The sequence below is a fragment of the Pseudophryne corroboree genome, chromosome 9, assembly GCF_028390025.1.
Source record: "Pseudophryne corroboree isolate aPseCor3 chromosome 9, aPseCor3.hap2, whole genome shotgun sequence".
Classification (NCBI taxonomy): Eukaryota; Metazoa; Chordata; class Amphibia; order Anura; family Myobatrachidae; genus Pseudophryne; species Pseudophryne corroboree.
In genome coordinates, this window is record NC_086452.1 from 408,953,858 (window position 1) to 408,976,473 (window position 22,616).

Sequence of the window (22,616 nt, forward strand, 5' to 3'; positions counted from 1 at the left end):
GGGCACACATATTCCGCAGCGCTTTACAGAGAATATTTGACCATTCGCATCAGTCCCTGCCCCAGTGGAGCTTACAATCTATATTCCCTATCACATGTACACACACACACACATTCACGTTATTTTTTTTGTTGGGGTCCAATTAACCTACCAGTATATCTTTGGATTGTGGGAGGAAACCGGAGTAACCCGGAGGAAACCCACGCAAGTACGGGGAAAATATACAAACTCCACACAGTTAGGGCCATGGTGGAAATTGAACCCATGACCATCAAGGTTTTATTTGTCCACTCTACCTCATTTGCAATGCCAGGTTTTAAGGATTTGCCCATTTAAAACTTTTCTTTATCCCATTTACAATATGCCCAATTGTTGTGGTGCACCAGGGCTTAGAGTCTGTACTGTGTGAGCCATTGTTAAGATGCACCTGCTGCGTTCCTACAAATAATTTTTAAATGTTGGCAGCTGTTAAATGGGTGCTGGCTATTGCTCCATCCATGTATACACAATGAAATAGGCCAGGCCCAATCACATTTTTATTACTTTTATTTTTAATAAATTAGCAAAATCACAAAAAACTTTTTTCACGTTGTCATTGTGGGGTAGGAAAAAATTAATTTATTCCATTTTGTAATAAGGCTGTAACATAACAAAATGTGGAAAAAGTGAAGCGCTGTGAATACTTTCCGGATGCACTGTATAAAAAACTGCCTACACACGACTGATGTAACTGATGAGGGATGGCACTTTGTAACTGAACAGCTAATAAATAAAGAAATAGCCTAAACCACGCCTTTCTATTGTTTGTATGGGTTGGGTACGAAATCCCGGCAGTAAGAATAAAGACAACAGGATCCCAACGGATTGCGGTCATTACTTTTTACCCAACCCCTAACCAACACCTTCTGCTTTCTAACCCTAACCTTCCCCTCCCACAGTCTTATTCTAACCGACCCTCAGCAGCCTAACCCTAACCCCAAGGCTAGTACTTACCTTCGGGATTCGGCAGGAATCAGACCTCTGAGTTCCTGCTGCCGGTATTCTGACTGTCGGGAACCCAACTGCCGGGATCTTGACCGTGTCCTGCTTGGACGAAGCACCTGCAGACTACAAACAGCCGCTTGTGTGACAGCTGTGCTTATAAAGTCCAAAATACCCCCAACAAAGTAAATACACAGTATCATGTACTTGTAAAAACAAATTCTCAACAAAGAAAAGATAAAACTACTGATTATTTACAGAGATTTCAAGTATTTTAATTTTTAAATTCAGCTGAATAATCAGCCTATAAACACGCTGGCATTACTAGTGACACATAGGCTAGTGCTCAGGGGTGTAACCAGACTGAGTGGAGGGAAATTACCACCCAGCTAAAATCAACAGTCTCAAAACAATAAGCAGCTCTGCAATATATTACAGATGTGTCCTTATACACCCAGTCATAAGGCAGTAGATGCCCGGTGTGACTGAGATGCTACTAGTGTTCACGCTAGGCTGTTTTAGCTGTATTTTTAAAGGGTAGAATGCACCCTGCCACTTTAGCGGCGCCCTGCTAAAACAGCCTACACGCTCCATGCCGCGTAAATAGATGCCGCACATGTGCACAGCATCTACTCACATTAAATGGAGAGCTGGGGAGAAGTCCAGCACCTCATTAGAGACACCGTCGGCTCCATTAGTGACGTTGAGGGGGCTTGCCTGCCCCCAATAGTGAAGCCAGTGAGGGGGCCGGACTGCAAACATTAGCAATGCAGCTTTGTCACCTCCCACAGTTTTACTTGTGTGAAAAAGACGCACATTTTGAGCTAAAAGCTGCTCAGTGTCGCCTGGGACCTGGCATGCAGGGAGGGGCAATTGGGGGTGACTGAAGCCAGAATGTACAAGGACACATCTGTAGGTATGTCCTCTTTACCAGGTATGGGACTCAGGGTCAATAGTGTCTAGGTTGACACCTACTGGTCGACAGTGGCTAGATCGACATTAGAAATAGGTAGACACGGCCATTAGGTCAACATGAACAAGGTCGACATGAAAAAAGGTTGACATGAGTTTTTCATGTCTTTTTGGTGTCGTTTTCTTCGTAAAGTGACCGGGAACCCCAATTAGTGCACCGTGTCCCCTCGCAGCTTCGGTCAACGTGCTCGCTGCGCTCGGCACAGGTTACCGTTCCCAATCGTAGTCCACGTGGATCGTAAAGTATGAAAAAGTTTTTTTAGAAAAGAAAAAAATTTGAAAAACTCATGTCGACCTTTTTGCATGTCGATCTTGTTCATGTCGACCGAATGGCTGTCGACCTACTTGTAGTGTCGACCTAGCCACTGTCGACCAATGGGTGTCGACCTAAGTGGTGTCGACCCAGAGTCCGGATACCATCTTTACCAGCTTAACAAGACATCTGTCTTTTGACATAGGCTCTGGACACTTCTAGGACACCCAGTGATTTGGGGTCACTGTAACATGAAACAGCTCTGCTTCAGAACACAGCCAACAGGTACAATGGCCCCTTCTCTCTTCCATTGGAACTCCAGGACCATGTCCTACCAACCAGGGCCGGTTCTAGACCTTGTGGCAGCCAAGGTAAAAGTTTCCTTTGGCGCCCGGCGCCCCCCCCCCCCCATCAGGCATAACAGGGTTAGTGCGCGGCGTAGGCGCGCAGCAAAAAATAGGGGCATGGCTTCATGGGGAAGGGGCGTGGTCAGTTATGCACCCCGTAGCTGTGCCCTCAGTAGTTGTGCCCCCAGTACTGTGCCCTCAGGAGTTATGCCCCCAGTACTGTGCCCCCAGGAGTTGTGCCCCCAGTACTGTGCCCCCTGTAGCTGAGCCCCCAATACTGTGCCCCCTGTAGCTGTGCCCTCAGTAGTTGTGCCCCCTGTGTAGCTGTGCCCTCAGTAGTTGTGCCCCCAGTAGCTGTGCTGCTAACAAAAATAAATAAATAAATACTCCCCATCCCCGCTCCTGCTTCCGGACCGCTGCTACCCTCCGTCTCTGGCTGCCGTCGCCGCTCCTCGGGTCAATGGGAGAGACGTCATGACGTCTCTCCCATAGTACCTCATAGACACTAGAGGTCAATTATGACCTCTAGCGTCTATGGGCGCTCCCACAATGCCGTGCGGTGCGCTACGACATGAACGCATAGCACCGGCACCAGTAGCGGATCTTGCCATGGCGGCGGCACCCTCGGGACGGCGGCAGCACCCTTGGGGCAACGCCGCACCGTGCAGAAGTACTGCTTGCCCGTGGCAAGATCCGCTACTATCCACCACAGAGGCTTGACATACCATTAGAGAGTGCATGGTCTGGGCCCCTTTATATAAATATATATAAATATATATATATATATATATATTTATATATATATATAGTAAAAGACTCAGCATAAGTCTTCACACTCCTTCTAAGCCCAGCCCCAGACTCCTGTGAATCTAGACAATGGGAGTCTGGAGGTGGGTTTAGTTGGAGTGTGGGAAGCCTTTTGCTGAGTCCAGGGTGCCGCACAGTGCATGCTGCTAATCCCTGGGGGAAACAGAGAGGACACATATTACATATATACAGTACATTTATGACATACATCATAACATGTATGTTTATATGTTCCCCCCTGCACTATGTGGTCGGCTCTGGAGCAGAGGGGCTGCAGCTGCTGCTTAGTATAATGTAACATATCAACAATAATTAAGCACATGATGGCAATCCTGTCTCTATAAACCACATTAATGCACAGGACATGTGAAAATGGACCACAGTACTGACCGGACAGTGTCTAAAACTTTAAAAGTCAATGAGAACTGCATTAGGTCTAGTAAAGGAAAAAGATACGCCACTGTAAGGAAATTTGACCAAAGTATGTAAGCTCTTAATAGTGGGATGACTTAATTTTAGGTTAGCGAAGGAATGCAGAGCTACAATGCCATTCCAATCACCGGTAGGAACTGTGCTCATTGGGGGTAATTCAGACCTGATCGTAGCAGCAAATTTGTTAGAAGTTGGAAAAAACCATGGCCCTCATTCCGAGTCGTTCGCTCGGTATTTTTCATCGCATCGCAATGAAAATCCGCTTAGTACGCATGCGCAATATTCGCACTGCGACAAGTAATTTAACAATGAAGATAGTATTTTTACTCACGGCTTTTTCATCGCTCTGGCGATCGTAATGTGATTGACAGGAAATGGGTGTTACTGGGCGGAAACACGGCGTTTTATGGGCGTGTGGATGAAAACGCTACCGTTTCCGGAAAAAACGCAGGAGTGGCTGGAGAAACGGGGGAGTGTCTGAGCGAACGCTGGGTGTGTTTGTGACGTCAAACCAGGAACGACAAGCACTGAACTGATCGCACAGGCAGAGTAAGGTTGAAGTTACTCAGAAACTGCAAAGTAGTTTGTAATCGCAATATTGCGATTACATCGGTCGCAATTTTAAGAAGCTAAGATACACTCCCAGTAGGCGTAGGCTTAGCGTGTGTAACTCTGCTAAATTCGCCTTGCGACCGATCAACTCGGAATGAGGGCCCATGTGCACTGCAGGTGGAGCAGATATAACATGTGCAGAGAGAGTTAGATTTGGGTTAGTTATTTTGTTTCTGTGCAGGGTAAATACTGGCTGCTTTATTTTTACACTGCAATTTCGATTTCAGTTTGAACACACCCCACCCAAATCTAACTCTCTCTGCACATGTTACATCTGCCCACCCTGCAGTGCACATGGGCGGTCATGCCGTTTTTCGCAGCGCTGCGAACAGGTTACTACTGCGCATGCGTATGCTCCGCAATGCATACGCGCATCGTACGAGTACAAAGCGGATCATTGCTGGGCGATGGATTTAACGAAGAATCCATTCACACAGCCGATCGCAAGGAGATTGACAGGAAGAGGGCGTTTATGGGTGTCAACTGACCGTTTTCAGGGAATGTTTGGAAAAACGCAGGCGTGTCCAGGCGTTTGCAGGGCGGCCATCTGACGTCAATTCCAGGACCAAAAAGACTGAAGTGATCGCAAGGGCTGAGTAAGTCCTGAGCTACTCAGAAACTGCAAAAAGCTTTTTTGTCCTGCTTGGGTGCACAGGTGTTTGCACACTTGCAAAGCGAAAACACACTCCCCGATGGGCGGCGACTATGCGTTTGCATGGCTGCAGAAAGTAGCTAGTGAGCGATCAACTCGGAATGACCCCCATGGTTTTGCTCAACTGCTAACAAATTTGCTGCTACGATCAGGTCTGAATTACCCCCATTATGCTAAAGCCCACAGCCAACAAGAGGAAGGAACAGTAGGATGGCAAATCTTGGTGTAATTTCTATATACAAGAGGCACTTGCCCTGGGCCCATAGGACAGAGCTCTCACTGTTGGACTTTCTAATCTTAGATCCTGAATACGAGACAAATTTATTTCAGGCCCTTGGTATACTATAAAGATAAGGAAAATTTGTTACAAAGAGCATCTTATACACCATGGGTCAGGGAACTTTTTTAGCTTTTACCCCAAAATATATTTAGATACGCCGATGTTACCCCCTGGATTTGAAAGGAAGGAAATCATATATTATTGTGCATATAAACTGGTTATCACTGTTTAAATGGCATTTCTGAGATACTTTGTATATATATTAGTGATGTGCACCGGAAATTTTTCGGATTTTGTGTTTTGGTTACGGTTCCGCGGCCGTGTTTTGGATTCGGACGCGTTTTGCAAAACCTCCCTTAAAATTTTTTGTCGGATTCAGGTGTTTTTTTCCAAAAACCCCTCAAAAACAGCTTAAATCATAGAATTTGGGGGTAATTTTGATCCCATAGTATTATTAACCTCAATAACCATAATTTCCACTCATTTCCAGTCTATTCTGAACACCTCACACCTTACAATATTATTTTTAGTCCTAAAATTTGCACAGAGGTCGCTGGATGACTAAGCTAAGCGACCCAAGTGGCCGGCACAAACACCTGGCCCATCTAGGAGTGGCACTGCAGTGTCAGACAGGATGGCACTTAAAAAAATTGGCCCCAAACATCACATGATGTAAAGATAAATAAAAAAAATAAAAAAAGAGGTGCAAGATGGAATTTTCCTTGGGCCCTCCCACCCACCCTTATGTTGTATAAACAGGACATGCACACACAAACCCATCATTTCAGCGACAGGGTCTGCCACACGACTGTGACTGAAATGACTGGTTGGTTTGGGCCCCCACCAAAAAAGAAGCAATCAATCTCTCCTTGCACAAACTGGCTCTACAGAGGCAAGATGTCGACCTCATCATCATCCTCAGATTCCTCACCCTTTTCACTGTGTACATCCCTCTCCTCACAGAGTATTAATTCGTCCCCACTGGAATCCACCATCACAGGTCCCTGTGTACTTTCTGGAGGCAATTGCTGGTAAATGTCTCCACGGAGGAATTTATTATAATTAATTTTGATGAACATCATCTTCTCCACATTTAGTGGAAGTAACCTCATATGCCGATCACTGACAAGGTGACCGGCTGCACTAAACACTCTTTCGGAGTACACGCTGGAGGGGGGGCAACTTAGGTAAAATAAAGCCAGTATGTGCAAGGGCCTCCAAATTGCCTCTTTTTCCTCCCAGTATACGTACCTATCCTACCTATCCTACTTGGATGCTGTCACTCATATAATCCTCCACCATTCTTTCAATGGTGACAGAATCATATGCAGTGACAGTAGACGACATGTCAGTAATCGTTGGCAGGTCCTTCAGTCCGGACCAGATGTCAGTTTTCGCTCCTGACTGCCCTGCATCACCGCCAGCGGGTGGTTTTAGAAATCTGATCCTTTTCCTGGCAGCTCCAGTGGCGGTAGAAAATGAAGGCGGAGCTGTTGACGGGTCACGTTACGCTTGACTTGACAATTGTCTCACCAGCAGGTCTTTGAACATCTGCAGACATGTGTCTGCCAGAAAGAGAGATACAACATAGGCTTTAAATCTAGGATCGAGCACGGTGGCCAAAATGTAGTGCTCTGATTTCAATAGATTGACCACCCGTGAATCCTGGTTAAGCGAATGAAGGCCTCCATCCACAAGTCCCACATGCCTAGCGGAATCGCTCCGTTCTAGCTCCTCCTTCAATCTCTCCAGCTGCTTCTGCAAAAGCCTGAGGGGAATGACCTGACTCAGGCTGGCAGTGTCTGAACTGACTTCACGTGTGTCAAGTTCAAAGGGTTGCAGAACCTTGCACAACGTTGAAATCATTCTCCACTGCGCTTGAGTCAGGTGCATTCCCCCTCCTTTGCCTATATCGTAGGCAGATGTATAGGCTTGAATGGCCTTTTGCTGCTCCTTTATCCTCTGAAGCATATAGAGGGTTGAATTCCACCTCGTTACCACCTCTTGCTTCAGCTGATGGCGGGGAATGTTCAGGAGTGTTTGCTGGTGCTCCAGTCTTCGGCACGCGGTGGCTGAAAGCCGAAAGTGGCCCGCAATTCTTCGGGCCACCGACAGCATCTCTTGCACACCCCTATCATTTTAAAAAAAATTCTGCACCACCAAATTAATTGTATGTGCATAACATGGGACGTGCTAGAATTTGCCCACAAGTAATGCACGCACAATATTGGTGGCGTTGTCCGATGTCACAAATCCCCAGGAGAGTCTAATTGGGGTAAGCCAATCTGCAATGATGTTCTTCAGTTTCCGTAAGAGGTTGTCAGCTGTGTGCCTCTTATGGAAAGCGGTGATACAAAGCGTAGCCTGCCTAGGAACGAGTTGGCGTTTGCGAGATGCTGCTACTAGTGCCGCCACTGCTGTTGTTGCTGCGGGAGGCAATACATCTACCCAGTGGGCTGTCACAGTCATATAGTCCTTAGTCTGCCCTGCTCCACTTGTCCGTGGTTAAGTGGACATTGGGTACAACTGCATTTTTTAGGACACTGGTGACTCTTTTTCTGACGTCTGTGTACATTCTTGGTATCGCCTGCCTAGAGAAGTGGAACCTAGATGATATTTGGTACCGGGGACACACTACCTCAAGAAATTCTTTAAGTCCTTGTGAACTAACGCCGGATACCGGACGCATGTCTAACACCAACACAGCTGCCAAGGCCTGAGTTATCCGCTTTGCAACAGGATGACTGCTGTGATATTTCATCTTCCTCGCAAAGGACTGTTGGACAGTCAATTGCTTACTGGAAGTAGTACAAGTGGTCTTCCAACTTTCCCTCTGGGATGATGATCAACTCCCAGCAGCAACAACAGCAGCACCAGCAGCAGCAGTAGGCGTTACACTCAAGGATCCATCGGAGGAATCCCAGTCAGGAGAGGACTCATCAGACTTGCCAGTGACATGGCCTGCGGGACTATTGGCGTTCCTGTCTAAGGAGGAAATTGACACTGAGGGAGTTGGTGGTGTGGTTTGCAGGAGCTTGGGTACAAGAGAGATTTAGTTGTCAGTGGACTGCTTCCGCTGTTACCCAAAGCTTTTGAACTTGTCAATGACTTCTGATGAATGCGCTCCAGGTGACGTATAAGGGAGGATGTTCCTAGGTGGTTAACGTCCTTACCCCTACTTATTACAGCTTGACAAAGGCAACACACGGCTTGACACCAGTTGTCCACATTTATGTTGAAATAATTCCACACCAAAGAGGTGATTTTTTTGGAATTTTGACCAGGCATGTCAATGGCCTTATTCATCCCACGGACAACAGATGTCTCCCCGGGTGCCTGACTTAAACAAACCACCTCTCCATCAGAATCCTCCTTGTCAATTTCCCCCTCAGCGCCAGCAACACCCATATCCTTATCCTGGTGTACTTCAACAGTGACATCTTCAATTTGAATATCAGGAACTGTACTGTGGGTGCTCCTTCCAGCACCTGCAGGGGGCGTGCAAATGGTGGAAGGCGCCACCTCTTCCCGTCCAGTGTTGGGAAGGTCAGGCATCGCAACTGACACAATTGGACTCTCCTTGGGGATTTGTGATTTAGAAGAACGCACAGTTCTTTGCTGTGCTTTTGCCAGCTTAACTCTTTTCATTTTTCTAGCGGGAGGATGAGTGCTTACATCCTTATGTGAAGCTGACCCACTAGTCATGAGGAACATAGGAGAGGGCCTTAGCTGTTCCTTGCCACTCTGTGTCATAAATGGCATATTGGCAAGTTTACGCTTCTCCTCAGATGCTTTTAATTTAGATTTTTGGGTCATTTTACTGTATTTTTGTTTTTTGTATTTTACATGCTCTCTACTATGACATTGGGCATCGGCCTTGGCAGACGACGTTGATGGTATTTCATCGTTTCTGACATGACTAGTGGCAGCAGCTTCAGCACTAGGTGGAAGTGGATCTTGATCTTTCCCTATTTTACCCTCCACATTTTTGTTCTCCATTTTTTAATGTGTGGAATTATATGCCAGCTGCAAGATACAGCAATGGACAACTGCACTGTACTACTATATACTGATGGTCACCACAATGCAGCACTGTACTACTATATACTGGTCAGAACAATGCAGCAGATATTGAGCAATGATCCGGAGAATAGAACTGAGTCTGACACGGAGCTGCAAGATACAGCAATGGACAACTGTACTGTACTACTATATACTGGTGGTCACCACAATGCAGCACTGTACTACTATATACTGGTCCCCACAGTGCAGCACAGATAATGAACACTGATCCGGAGAATAGAACTGAGTCTGACACGGAGCTGCAAGATACAGCAATGGACAACTGTACTGTACTACTATATACTGGTGGTCACCACAATGCAGCACAGTACTACTATATACTGGTCCCGACAATGCAGCACAGATACTGAGCACTGATCCAGAGAATAGAACTGAGTCTGACACGGAGCTGCAAGATACAGCTATGGACAACTGTACTGTACTACTATGTACTTGTGGTCACCACAATGCAGCACTGTACTACTATATACTGGTCCCCACAATGCAGCACAGATATTGAGCACTGATCCGGAGAATAGAACTGAGTCTGACGCGGAGCTGCAAGATACAGCAATGGATAACTGTACTTTACTACTATATACTGGTGGTCACCACAATGCAGCACTGTACTACTATATACTGGTCCCCACAATGCAGCACAGATATTGAGCACTGATCCGGAGAATAGAACTGAGTCTGACGCGGAGCTGCAAGATACAGCAATGGACAACTGTACTTTACTACTATATACTGGTGGTCACCACAATGCAGCACTGTACTACTATATACTGGTCCCCACAATGCAGCACAGATATTGAGCACTGATCCGGAGAATAGAACTGAGTCTGACACGGAGCTGCAAGATACAGCAATGGACAACTGTACTGTACTACTATATACTGGTGGTCACCACAATGCAGCACTGTACTACTATATACTGGTCACAACAATGCAGCAGATATTGAGCATTGATCAGGATACTAGAACTGAGTCTGACACGGAGCTGCAAGATACAGCAATGGACAACTGTACTGTACTACTATATACTGGTGGTCACCACAATGCAGCACTGTACTACTATATACTGGTCCCCACAGTGCAGCACAGATATTGAGCACTGATCCGGAGAATAGAACGGAGTCTGACACAGAGCTGCAAGATACAGCTATGGACAACTGTACTGTACTACTATATACTGGTGGTCACCACAATGCAGCACTGTACTACTATATACTGGTGGTCACCACAATGCAGCACTGTACTACTATATACTTGTCACAACAATGCAGAACAGATATTGAGCACTGATCAGGATACTAGAACTGAGTCTGACATGGAGCTGCAAGATACGGAAATGGACAACTGCACTGTACTACTATATACTGGTGGTCACCACAATGCAGCACTGTACTACTATATACTGGTCCCCACAATGCAGCACAGATATTGAGCACTGATCTAGAGAATAGAACTGAGTCTGACATGGAGCTGCAAGATACAGCAATGGACAACTGTACTGTACTACTATATACTGGTGGTCACCACAATGCAGCACTGTACTACTATATACTGGTGGTCACCACAATGCAGCACTGTACTACTATATACTTGTCACAACAATGCAGAACAGATATTGAGCACTGATCAGGATACTAGAACTGAGTCTGACATGGAGCTGCAAGATACGGAAATGGACAACTGCACTGTACTACTATATACTGGTGGTCACCACAATGCAGCACTGTACTACTATATACTGGTCCCCACAATGCAGCACAGATATTGAGCACTGATCTAGAGAATAGAACTGAGTCTGACACGGAGCTGCAAGATACAGCAATGGACAACTGTACAACTATATACTGGTGGTCACCACAATGCAGCACTGTACTACTATATACTGGTCCCCACAATGCAGCAAAGATATTGAGCACTGATCCAGAGAATAGAACTGAGTCTGACATGGAGCTGCAAGATACAGCAATGGACAACTGTACTGTACTACTATATACTGGTGGTCAACACAATGCAGCACTGTATTACTATATACTGGTCCCCACAATGCAGCACAGATATTGAGCACTGATCCGGAGAATACAACTGAGTCTGACACGGAGATGCAAGATACAGCAATGGACAACTGTACTGTACTACTATATACTGGTGGTCACCACAATGCAGCACTGTACTACTATATACTGGTCCCCACAATGAAGCAAAGATATTGAGCACTGATCCGGAGAATAGAACTGAGTCTGACACGGAGCTGCAAGATACAGTACTGTACTACTATATACTGGTGGTTACCACAATGCAGCACTGTACTACTATATACTGGTCCCCACAATGCAGCACAGATATTGAGCACTGATCCGGAGAATAGAACTGAGTCTGACACGGAGCTGCAAGATACAGCAATGACAACTGTACTGTACTACTATATACTGGTGGTCACCACAATGTAGCACTGTACTTCTATATACTGGTCCCCACAATGCAGCACACTGGACACAGATATTGAGCTTTTCAGGCAGAGTATGTAGCCACATCCTCTCCGCTCAATCGACAATGCACGAGTGAAAATGGCGACGACGCGCGGCTCTTTATATGGAATCCAAATCTCGCAAGAATCCGACAACGGGATGATGACGTTTTCCCCCGTTTGGGTTTTGCGTGTTAAGGTGGGTACACACTAATAGATATATCTGCAGATCAATTGATCTGCAGATATATCTATGGACGGATCGAGCAGTGTGTTCAGCATACACACTGCCCGATCCGTCGGGTACTGACGTCATGAACTGGGCGGGCGTGTACACACAGAGAAAAAGGATGTCTCCCAGCGCTAACGTTATCAGGTGTATACTTAATGGTAAATGGCAGTATCTACTCGTGAAAATTAAAATCACTCTAACACCAATATAATTTCAAAATAAAAATAATATTTTATTAATCTGGCACAGAATAAAAATATTATACAGTGGACCCTAGTAGAGAGATCCTCACTGATATCAAAAGATCAAATAAAAAATACTTTGGTGATCCTAATACCGGTATACTAAATACAAACAAAACAATCACATACAACAATAAACATATAAGGCCAATGATACGCTAAGTCGCGAATTATTCACTTGGTGAGTACTTGCAATCCTCAGGTAAGTATAGGTGGATTTAAGCATGTGGGAATAGGTACTATAACGTAGTCACCTATCATGCAGGGAATAAGCCCAACAGATATTCTGGTTAACACCAGCCAAGAAGCATGTAGTCCTTCCAAGGTAGGAATCTGAAAATCACTTAAGCAGGGATAGTCAGATCCTAAATAAATATGTCCATAATGCTGAAGGCACTTACTTCAAAGTCACAGGAAGTTGTAGAATGGGTGTCTGCCGGCAGACAATGTGTGATAGCTCCGCAATCAACTAGTTTCGTCTGGCACCGCAGGCTTCCTCAGGATGGCCGAGCTGGATCGATGCCCCGTTCTTTATACCTGACTGACGTGACAGTCGTCATGGTAACCAGATCTCCTTCCGCGCTTCGTACGCGTTCGTTACCATGACGACCAAACCTCTGTCCACGTCCTCAGTCTGTCGTATAGGTAGTCCTGGTGACTGGACGTAATGACGTATGCCGCTCTGTCCCATTGGTCTCCATGGTAACCGGACCTCCGTCCACGTCTCCCATGTGTCGGCTCTGTTATCATGGTAACCGTCAATAGGCCGCTTGTGATGCATAGTACTTTTTCTCCTCTCCTCATATGTGTTCATCCTACTTTTTACATAGTAGGATGGCCCTTTTCATCCACCCCAGATATAATCCTCATTAGTCATTTATAATGTAGCGTTTTCTCACGCCTATTAAAATAATCCTGTTATTACTATTTATTCTTCCCTATCCATTGTGTCCCTTCTCTCTTAGTTTTACAGGGAATGGAATTTTAATATAACCCCTCATAACTGACTAGAGGGGAAATTCTGGAAAGGTATCCTCCTGAGATTCCACATATTATGAAACAGGAATAAAAAAATAATAATAAAATACAGACAAAGGGACAACATATAACAAACACATAAAACAGTGCCTCTTTCTCCTAAAAATAAAATAAAAATAATAAATAATGACCAATATCTCCCTAGTTCTCACAAAATTAGTCCCATAGGGTCTAGTTCATTCTTTTAGAAAGGGGAAAAGGTCCCATTCTATATTGAGGCCCTTGGGCATCAGAGTTTCCAACTCAAAAATCGTTCTAGCTTCTTCTCTCAAAAGTGCATTATCCCAATCCCCTCCTCTCCATGATTTTTGTACTAATTTAATTCCAATGAATTCTAATCCCGTAGGGTCACTATTATGCATTTTAGTGAAATGTTCCGGAATACTGTGGTTGTCTTTATTGGTCCTAATGTTGTTAAGATGCTCATTTATCCCAGTACATAAATTGCGGTAAGTTTTCCCTATATACTGTAGCCCACAGGGACATGTCACCAGATAGATTACACCTTTTGAATTACATGTAATTTTATCACTTATAGTGTATTCTTTTCCTGTACTTTTTGATTTATATTTATCCACACATTTTGTCGTAATCCTTTTGTTTTTTTTGCATACTATGCAATTGTTACATCTATAGAACCCAGACTTTATTTCTTTCAACCAAGTTTCTCCTCCTTTTCTATCATTCTTATAGTAACTCCTGACCAGACTTGTTTTTAAATTGGGCGCTCTTTTATAAATTATTCTGGGTTTTGCTGGCAAGATTTTCCTGAGGTCTTCGTCCGCAATAAGAATATGCCAGTGTTTGTAAATACTTTCTTCTAGGAACCTTCGTTGGCTAGAGTAACCTGTCAAAAACATCACATCCTGCTTGTTCTTCATATTCTTCTCTTTATATTGGAGGAGGTACACACGCTCGCCCAGTTCACCTGTCAATCACCGCCGGCCGCCGCAGCATGTGTACACACACAGCGAAGCGCCAATATATAGGTATATATATTGGCCGTCGGCTGTGCTGCGCGGCCGACGCGATACGTCTGTGAACGACGGAGTTCACAGACGTATCGGCCATACACACTGGCCGACGGGCCCGCGATATATCGGCCGTTCAGGAGAACGGCCGTTATATCGACCAGCGTGTACGGGCCTTTAGGCGGGAAGAACCGAGGCTGCCTCGGACCTGTGTAAACCACGTGAAGTTCGGGGGGGGGGGGGTTCAGATCTCGACGAACCGAACCCGCTCATCTCTAATATATATATACATATATATATATTTATTTAATTCTTTTTATGTATTTTTTATTATTTTCGCCAATAATTTTTTTTTTTTTAGCAATGAATGGGTTAATTAACAGTTTCTCCCCAAAACACCAGAATGAATGTTAAGCTGGGTACACACTGGCAGATATATTTGCAGTTCAATCGATCTACAGATATATCTGCAGATGGTGGTTGTTCATACACACAGAAAGATGCACCAATATATCTTAAAGATATATCTGCTGTTCAATCTATCTGCAGCTATACAGTTTATGCAGATGGAGATTGTTCATACACACTGAAAGATGCACTAATATATCTGCAGATATATTGGCCATCTGCTGTGTTGCACAGCAGATGCAATATATCTTTAGGTGGGTACACACTAGTAGATATATCTTCAGATCAACTGATCTGCAGATATATCTATGGACGGATCGGGCAGTGTGCTGTGCATACACACTGCCCGATCCGTCGGGGACTGACGTCATGAACTGGGCGGGCGTGTACACACGCCCGTCCAGTTCAGCTGTCAATCACCGCCGGCCGCCGCAGCATGTGTACGGGCGGTCGGCCGACCACCCCGTACACACACAGCGATGCGCCAATATATCGGTAGATATATTGGCCGGCGGCTGTGCTGCGCGGCCGACGCGATACGTCTGTGAACGACGGAGTTCACAGACGTATCGGCTGTACACACTGGCCGACGGTCCCGCGATATATCGACCAGTGTGTACGGGCCTTTTGAAGGACGTCTTTCACAGACATATTGCTTGTACAAACCTGCAGATCAGAAAAAGATATAATGGACAACCAACTGATTGGCCAATATATCTGCCAGTGTGTACACAGCATAAGAAAGATGGATGAGGGGTCACATCCTCACCTCAGTAATGTCAGTGGGAATTTCTCACTGTTGTGTGGGCCACTGTCTGATCCTGCGGAACTCCGTTACCGGTCAGCCACAGAACACTTCAAGTTGTGTGTGTGGGTTGGCGGCCCGCGGGCGGGAGGACAGCGCAGGACAGGCGGGCGTGAAGGATCGCGGTGTTACATCAGCATGTCACACCATGGCCAGGAACACAGCACAGGGCGGCCAGGAGCACAGCGCAGGGCGGGCAGGAGGGAGCGCAGTGTGACATCAGCACGTCACATTGCAAGCTGGACGGGGCTGTGTCTCGGCAGCGCGACCGTCCATTACCCCCAGGAATTTCATTTTTACCCCATTTGGGGTAATTTCCCCGACCACTGTTATAGACCTTCTTCTTTCAAGTTATTTCCTTACCTAAAATCTCTGGAGGAGAAACAGGGAATGTCAAAAAAATAATAATAGTAAAGACAACTGTATCCTAATGGACATAATTATAAGCAATAAAAAACATTTGCATTAGGGCAAAGGGTGTTTTAAGAAATGAGGTGGCCCATGTGCAAGTTTCTTGCATACGACCCATCTCTGACAAAAAAATACCAGAAATGGCAGAAATCAGCAAGAACGCTTGGGCAGTGCCAGAGACTTTGCTACATTCTGTGCAGGTGATAAAGCCATTCTGCAGTTAGCACCGATAACTGGTATGAGACCTTTTACCACAGCAAGAGAGAACCACAAAAATGGTTCCGGTGTTGCATGGAGGATAGCAGCAAGGCCACTAGCAGCAAGGCCACTGGCAATGATGCCAGAGTGTTTGCCATCTTCTGCCCAACCGTTGTGCATGCACTCTTACCAACCCTGAAAAGAGCACTGAAAATATAGGGCCAGCTTGCTGCTCTGGGTGCAAAGAGGGTGGCATGGTGCCCACTTGGCTCATGGGCTCATGCACACCACACACTCGGTATCCATTATACTGTAGATGCGACACTAACTAAGAGAAAGGACTCTTTTTATTTTATAAAATTATTAAGTGCTACAAGAAAGCCAACAAATACTGGTTGAGTCTCCAATATCTAAAATGCTCAGGACCACAAGTATTTTGGAGTTCCTATTTTTTCATATTTTGGTATATTTGCATAACATAATGAGATATCTTGGGGATGGGACCCAAATGCATCATATACACCTTATACACAAAGCCTAAAGGTAACTTACTAAAATATTTGTAATAATTGTGTGCATAAAACAAAGTTTGTGTACATTTAACGATTAGAAAGTAAAGGTGTCACTATATCAGCAGTGCTCCAAAAAATTTGGTTTTCGGAAAATTCAAATATATGGGAGACTCAACCTGCCCAAAGTGGTGTAAATGGAAGAGCTACTGAGTATATATATTCATACATATCTATATAGATATACTTCCTATATGAAAAGATTTAAACTGTTAGGAACTTTCTAGAGCTGGATATATTTAAAATATAAAGTCTATGATTGTGTAAGGCGATAAGCACTGTACATAGTGATGGTTTCCTGCCAGTAATCTCATTGAAGGACACTTCAGCCAGTTATGTTTACTCAACATCACAGCAAATATAAAATCAATCATCTCACAATGGGGTAAATGTATGAAGCAGTGATGCCAGTGGAGAAGTTGCCCATGGCAACCAATCAGCAGTGACGTAACATTTTATAATTTGCATACTATAAAATTATACAGAGCAGCTGATTGGTTGCCATGGGCAAGTTCTCCACTGGCTCACTTGTCCACTCTTATAACTGCTTCATACAATTTCCCCATTGTATCAGGGTGTGGGGTAGTTGCCCTTTTCTACAAAGTGACTTTCAGGCTTAGGAGTCATTTAATTACATATTATTTTGTCTAGAGTTCCAGTACATTTTCTTATGACAGTGGTTCTCAAACTGTGTGCCGTGGCACCCTGGGATGCCTCAGGGATACTTGCAGGAGTGCCCTAGGTTGGTGGTCCAGGACCAATTCAAATTATTTATTGCCCACGTCATAGGCAAAACCAGTGCTGGTAGTTGTCAATCATAAACTATGTAGACAAACAGAAGCATATCCTGTCCCTCACCACATAACTGAACCTAAGGATGACATCTAAACACAATTTACTTAATTTAATATTCATTTTCTAAATTTCTCAATAAGAATCTTTTGGACTCGGGGTGCCGTGAAAAAAAATCTGATACTCTAGGGTGTTTGATATACAAGGACTTATGGGGCAGGGGCTTATAGGTTCTGCGGCCTGGGTTGCCAACTAAGTCAATCACATTCATATTAGCTCTTACTGTACACATCTATATGATATATATCACGACTGTTAGAGCTGGAACTAGTCCTGGGGGCTAAGATTGCTGATAAGAAATGGCCCCCACACCATCACTACAGTACTTTCCTTAATAAGAGCGAGGTGGGGGTGGAATCCTCCCCCCCCCCCCCCTGGTGCTGGATGTGTGCCGCTTCATTGTGACCCACTCTCAGTGTAACACTGCCATGGAACAATTTAGTGAAATGCGTCCCCTCGCGGGCTTGCTTCACTCGCCACGTTTTGGACTCGATTGAATTCGTTTCTGGCATAGATAGTAAATGCAGCAAAAGTTGTAAAAATGTAAAAAACCCTCAAAAACATGTGTCGACCTTTTGACCCTGTCGGCCTTATGGTGTCAACATTTTGACTATCAACCACCTCCCATTTAAAATTCCTAATTAAAAAAACAATCTGATTTTGGAGTTTCCAAAATCCCATTCTTCTCCTTTCACATCGCACAAATAACCCGGTATCGACCCGGCATATTGCCGGGTCAACATGGGTCAGTGTGCAGTGCGAAAGCGCCAAGTCAAAATTCCTGGGTCGCCTGACCCGGTAATTCAACCCGGGTTATAAGCAGTGTTATTCCTGGGTTGAATACCAGGTCAGTGGCTGCGTAAACGGATTCCTGGGTCAATGTGAGCCGGGACCCGTTTACTAGATAGGGAGAGGCGGCGCGGAGATGAGCTCATCTCCCAGCGCCGCCTCCACCCCTGCTGTCGGCTCCGTCTCCCACCACTATGGCAACCGACCCGGCATATTGCCCCGGTCGGACAGCCAGCCAAAAGGGGTAGGAGAGTCTCCAATGCCGGATCCCAACCGGGAAGGAGCCGTTTCCAATTCCCGGGTGGGATCCGGCATTGGAGATGTTAAAGGGGTATAAAACAGAAGCCATGGCTGTAGGGACATGTTAGCAGCACTACCACCTGAACAAAGAAAGTTTTCCCATTTTTGCATATTCAGGTCCTGGTACATATACTCTGCTAGAGAAGCATGATAGATAGGGACTACAAACTGATGGAAATATTCTTTAAAACCATTTAAAACGCAATCAAGAAAAAAATAAAAAAAATATCTGGGCATTGGATTTGATGCTCAGGTTTCAGCCCCTGGTGTCACTTCTAGCTATACTTATGAAGGCCCATTTTGTCCTTATTCAAGTAAGCCCCCATAAATCTATACATCAAAACGTACTTCAATATCAGACTACATTTTATTATTACGCCCTAGAAGACCCTTGTGGATTTATTGACGCAGAATTACTGCAGAACCACACAAAAAAAAAAAAAAAATCAGCAAGACACTGGTCTAGATTTACTAAAACTTCTAAAATGGATAGAGACGTTGCCCTGATCAACCAATAAAATTTTAGTTATCATTCATCTAGTACAGTTTACAAAATGATAGCTAGAATCAGATTGGTTGCTATAGGCAACAGGTCCACTTTTCTTTTTAAAAAGCTTTAGTAAATTTACCTCTAATTGTGGAAAGGCATCATGGGACTTCAAGAGCTTTGTTACATTCTGTTGGTGGAATTCAATTGTTTGAAAAGTCAGTTGGGCGTCTGTTTTTTCCTGTCTACTAGATAGTTAAAAACAGACACCCAACTGACTTTTCAAACAATTTAATACCACCCTGTAAGCAAAGTAAAACGAAAGTCAGTTTAGCGGTTTGGACCTTGCTTGAATTTGCACCAGGTATACTCTGGAGCCAAGTATACAAAAGCACGGGCTATGACGAGTCATGTGTATATCTCAGTTGCATCTCCAAATGTGACAGAAGGGGCATTACTGAGGGGTTGGCACATAAGCTAAGTATAATAAGGGCATGATGACAGAAACTGTGGCCTATGTACAGGTATTTAAGTCATTTTAATATTTGACACCATGGGTAGAGCTAGTGCACTAACTCCATCCGTGGTCAATTAAATGAAGCATATGTATGGGGACTGTCCAACCACATAGAAGCCTATGACTCTGTATACGGGTGATTATCCGCCTTTACTTCCATGTATGCAAAGTGGGTTCAATTACGGCCAACTTGCGCTAAACTTTGCATGAACCGCCATGTGTTTAAATTAGCATTTGCCCTGTTTCCTTATTATAACAGCTACCAATTTTCAAGTTCCGAGAGACGCGTATTAAGATACTTTTTTTTTTAAATCCTGCCGAAAATAACTAAATAAAAAATAAGGAAATGCAAAATGCCAAAATAAGAATAATGTGAAGTTTCCCAGGTTACGCTGAGATGGCCCTTTAGTGGAATTTAGAAAAAAACAACAACAACAAAACCCTGCTTTGGAGAAAAATGCAAATCTTCAAATGTGAAGAATTCTTGGTGTGTATTTTCACACTTAAAGGGTGATTTGTGCTGCGAAGAGCAGGTATCAAGAAATCGCTACATCATTTGAGCCATGTAACGTTACATCTCATTATCTTACACACATAAAAGACAGAAAACACAAAGATTTTTTTTCTGACTGTGCTGTTAGTACACAAGTACAGAAAACACAAACATTTTAAAAAAAGCCTTCAACACAAATATGAGAGGGGGAGATGGAGATTTGTGTCTTTGACAATCTTATATGTACAGAATAATTTGGTGCCAAGCAAGGAAACGACACTGCTCTTGAGATGATGGATTTGCACTAAGTATATTAAGTATTTTTTTTTGTATTATTTTTTTATTTGAGACAGCACAAATTAACTCCTTAAGTGACACTGTGACTCCGTTATAGCCTGCAGGAGCACATGACTTAAGGAGCTATGAAAATAAAATAAAAGGGAACAGAAAATATTACAATCCTATTACTTTATAATGCATATACAGTTGTTCACCTGCATCCTTTTGATTCTCTATTTGTAAAAGAGAGCAAGGAGGAAAGAAGAGAAAGAAAGAACACAATATGCACGATTAATGAGCAAATGGACCAATCTATCACCCCATTCACTTTTGGTATTTGACATTTGACTGCCCAAAAACGAAAAAAAAAAAATGTAACATCCACCCAAAATTATTAACATCAAAACTCCATCATCAAAACAGGAAGAGGAGGCTGCACCAGGTGGGGAGAAAAAAAAATAAACTAAATCAGTGAATTTGAATACAAAACTGTTAAACATCTAACATTTCTCAAGAAGGGGTCAGTCATATGTTCTAATCACGATTGCTGCAAAATTAGCAACACACAAAACCAGAGAAATGCGTTAGGACAATTTGAAGATGTTCGAAACGCGTTATTCACTTATTTCAAAAAGTTTTATTTACTAAACAAAGTAATTGAGAGTCAAACCTCTATCGCTGTCATATGCCCCGCACTGTGGAGGGGCTCTTATTTTGTAAACCAGTGGTAAGCAATTCACAAATTGGCGATACACAGAAGCAAAAGTAAAAATGCATTCAGGTCACAGACATAAACTTACAGACAGGTGCCGGTTTATAACAGACAAATGGCTTGGTTGTTTTAACCTCTTTTAGGCTGATAAAAAGTGACTGGACTTTCACACTGGGTTTCACAGACAGAAGCAACAGACAGGGGTAATGTTCATAGACTTGAAGCAAGGAAAGTGAATTAGTTTGGATCTGAAGTTTCTTGAAATAATGGCAACAGGGTGGAGACAGCATGGAAAGGAGGTGGTGGTAAGTACTCACGAATGGTTAAATCCATCACTTGGGAGGCCAAGCAGAAGACAGGGTGTTCATACATTTCTCTCTTTTTCCCTATAAAAGAGGATTTGGGCATGCAAGAGGCTTAGGTCAGAGAGGTAAAGAGGTCAAAGGTTAGAGGAAAATGTTACATTAGGTTAAAAGGAGAAAAGATTGTATTTCGGGATACACAGAAAGGGTGTTTTAAATTTGAATTTTGCTGGATTAACCATTCAGCATGCCCATGTGTCACAGATTGTGACTATGATGTTGAAAAGTCTTATTTCTTTTTTATTGGGGATAGGGGAGTTTGTGTCTTTTGCAAGACTCTAATGATCCAAACATAAAAGGAAAGAAAATAGATTGAATTTGGCTTGAGATACTAAGCATTCAAGCCTTAAGTATCCAAGGCACGTAAAGGTTTTCCTCATAAGCATAGTTTTCAGAAGGATTGCTACTGCCACCTGAATTTAATGTCTTTTGATTTCTGAAGTCAATTCAAACATGGCTCATTTGGAGGAGAGACTTACAAAATAAATTGTGGTGGGTGGCAGTAGTACAGTAGCTAGCAAAGTGACTGCACTATGCTTATGAGTGAAAACCAGACTCATGCAACTGGTGGATGTTGGGTTGTTAAAAGTTAACAATCCCAGCATGCTCTGGTATTGGCACGCCAACCACTTTCAGAAAGGCAGAGGGAAAATGGCTGTGCCAAATACAAGTAAGGAGGGAAAGAAGCAGAGAGCAGGTAGTGTGGGATGAGGGACTTCTCTAAACAGAGAGCTGGAAAAGAAAAGGTTTGTTGCTTCAAAGTATTCCCAGACCTAAAAGTCACAGTGCAAAGAAAATAGGGGTGGAGTATTATTCACACAACCGAGAAGAATTGCGTCACAAAAGGAGAGTACGCGCTATTGTATTCTACTTTGGAAATGAATGCATTTTTACTTACAGATCTTAAAGATTGTTTTGTATTGACTTATCTGAAAGAGAGCAGATCTTACCAGCGAGTTAGCACTTACTAGAACAGCTTTCAGGAAAAAGGAAAAAAACTTCTTCTGAATTTTTTTTGGGGAAGAATATTCTTGTTGGTCCCGAACAAGCACCTCCCACATTCAATCATTC

At 43.9% G+C, this 22,616-nt stretch overlaps 1 protein-coding gene across 1 annotated transcript in view; it reads right to left on the minus strand.

The window, feature by feature from the left end:
* The window catches only part of CADPS (calcium dependent secretion activator), a 661,462-nt gene that overhangs the window by 107,344 nt on the left and 531,502 nt on the right, over window positions 1-22,616 (minus strand). Inside the window, exons 17-18 of the mRNA XM_063941549.1 lie at window positions 21,501-21,569; window positions 20,687-20,704 (exon numbers count right to left, since the gene is read on the minus strand). Of these exons, the coding sequence (XP_063797619.1) occupies window positions 20,687-20,704; window positions 21,501-21,569 (87 nt within the window). The remainder of the gene's footprint in view (window positions 1-20,686; window positions 20,705-21,500; window positions 21,570-22,616) is intronic.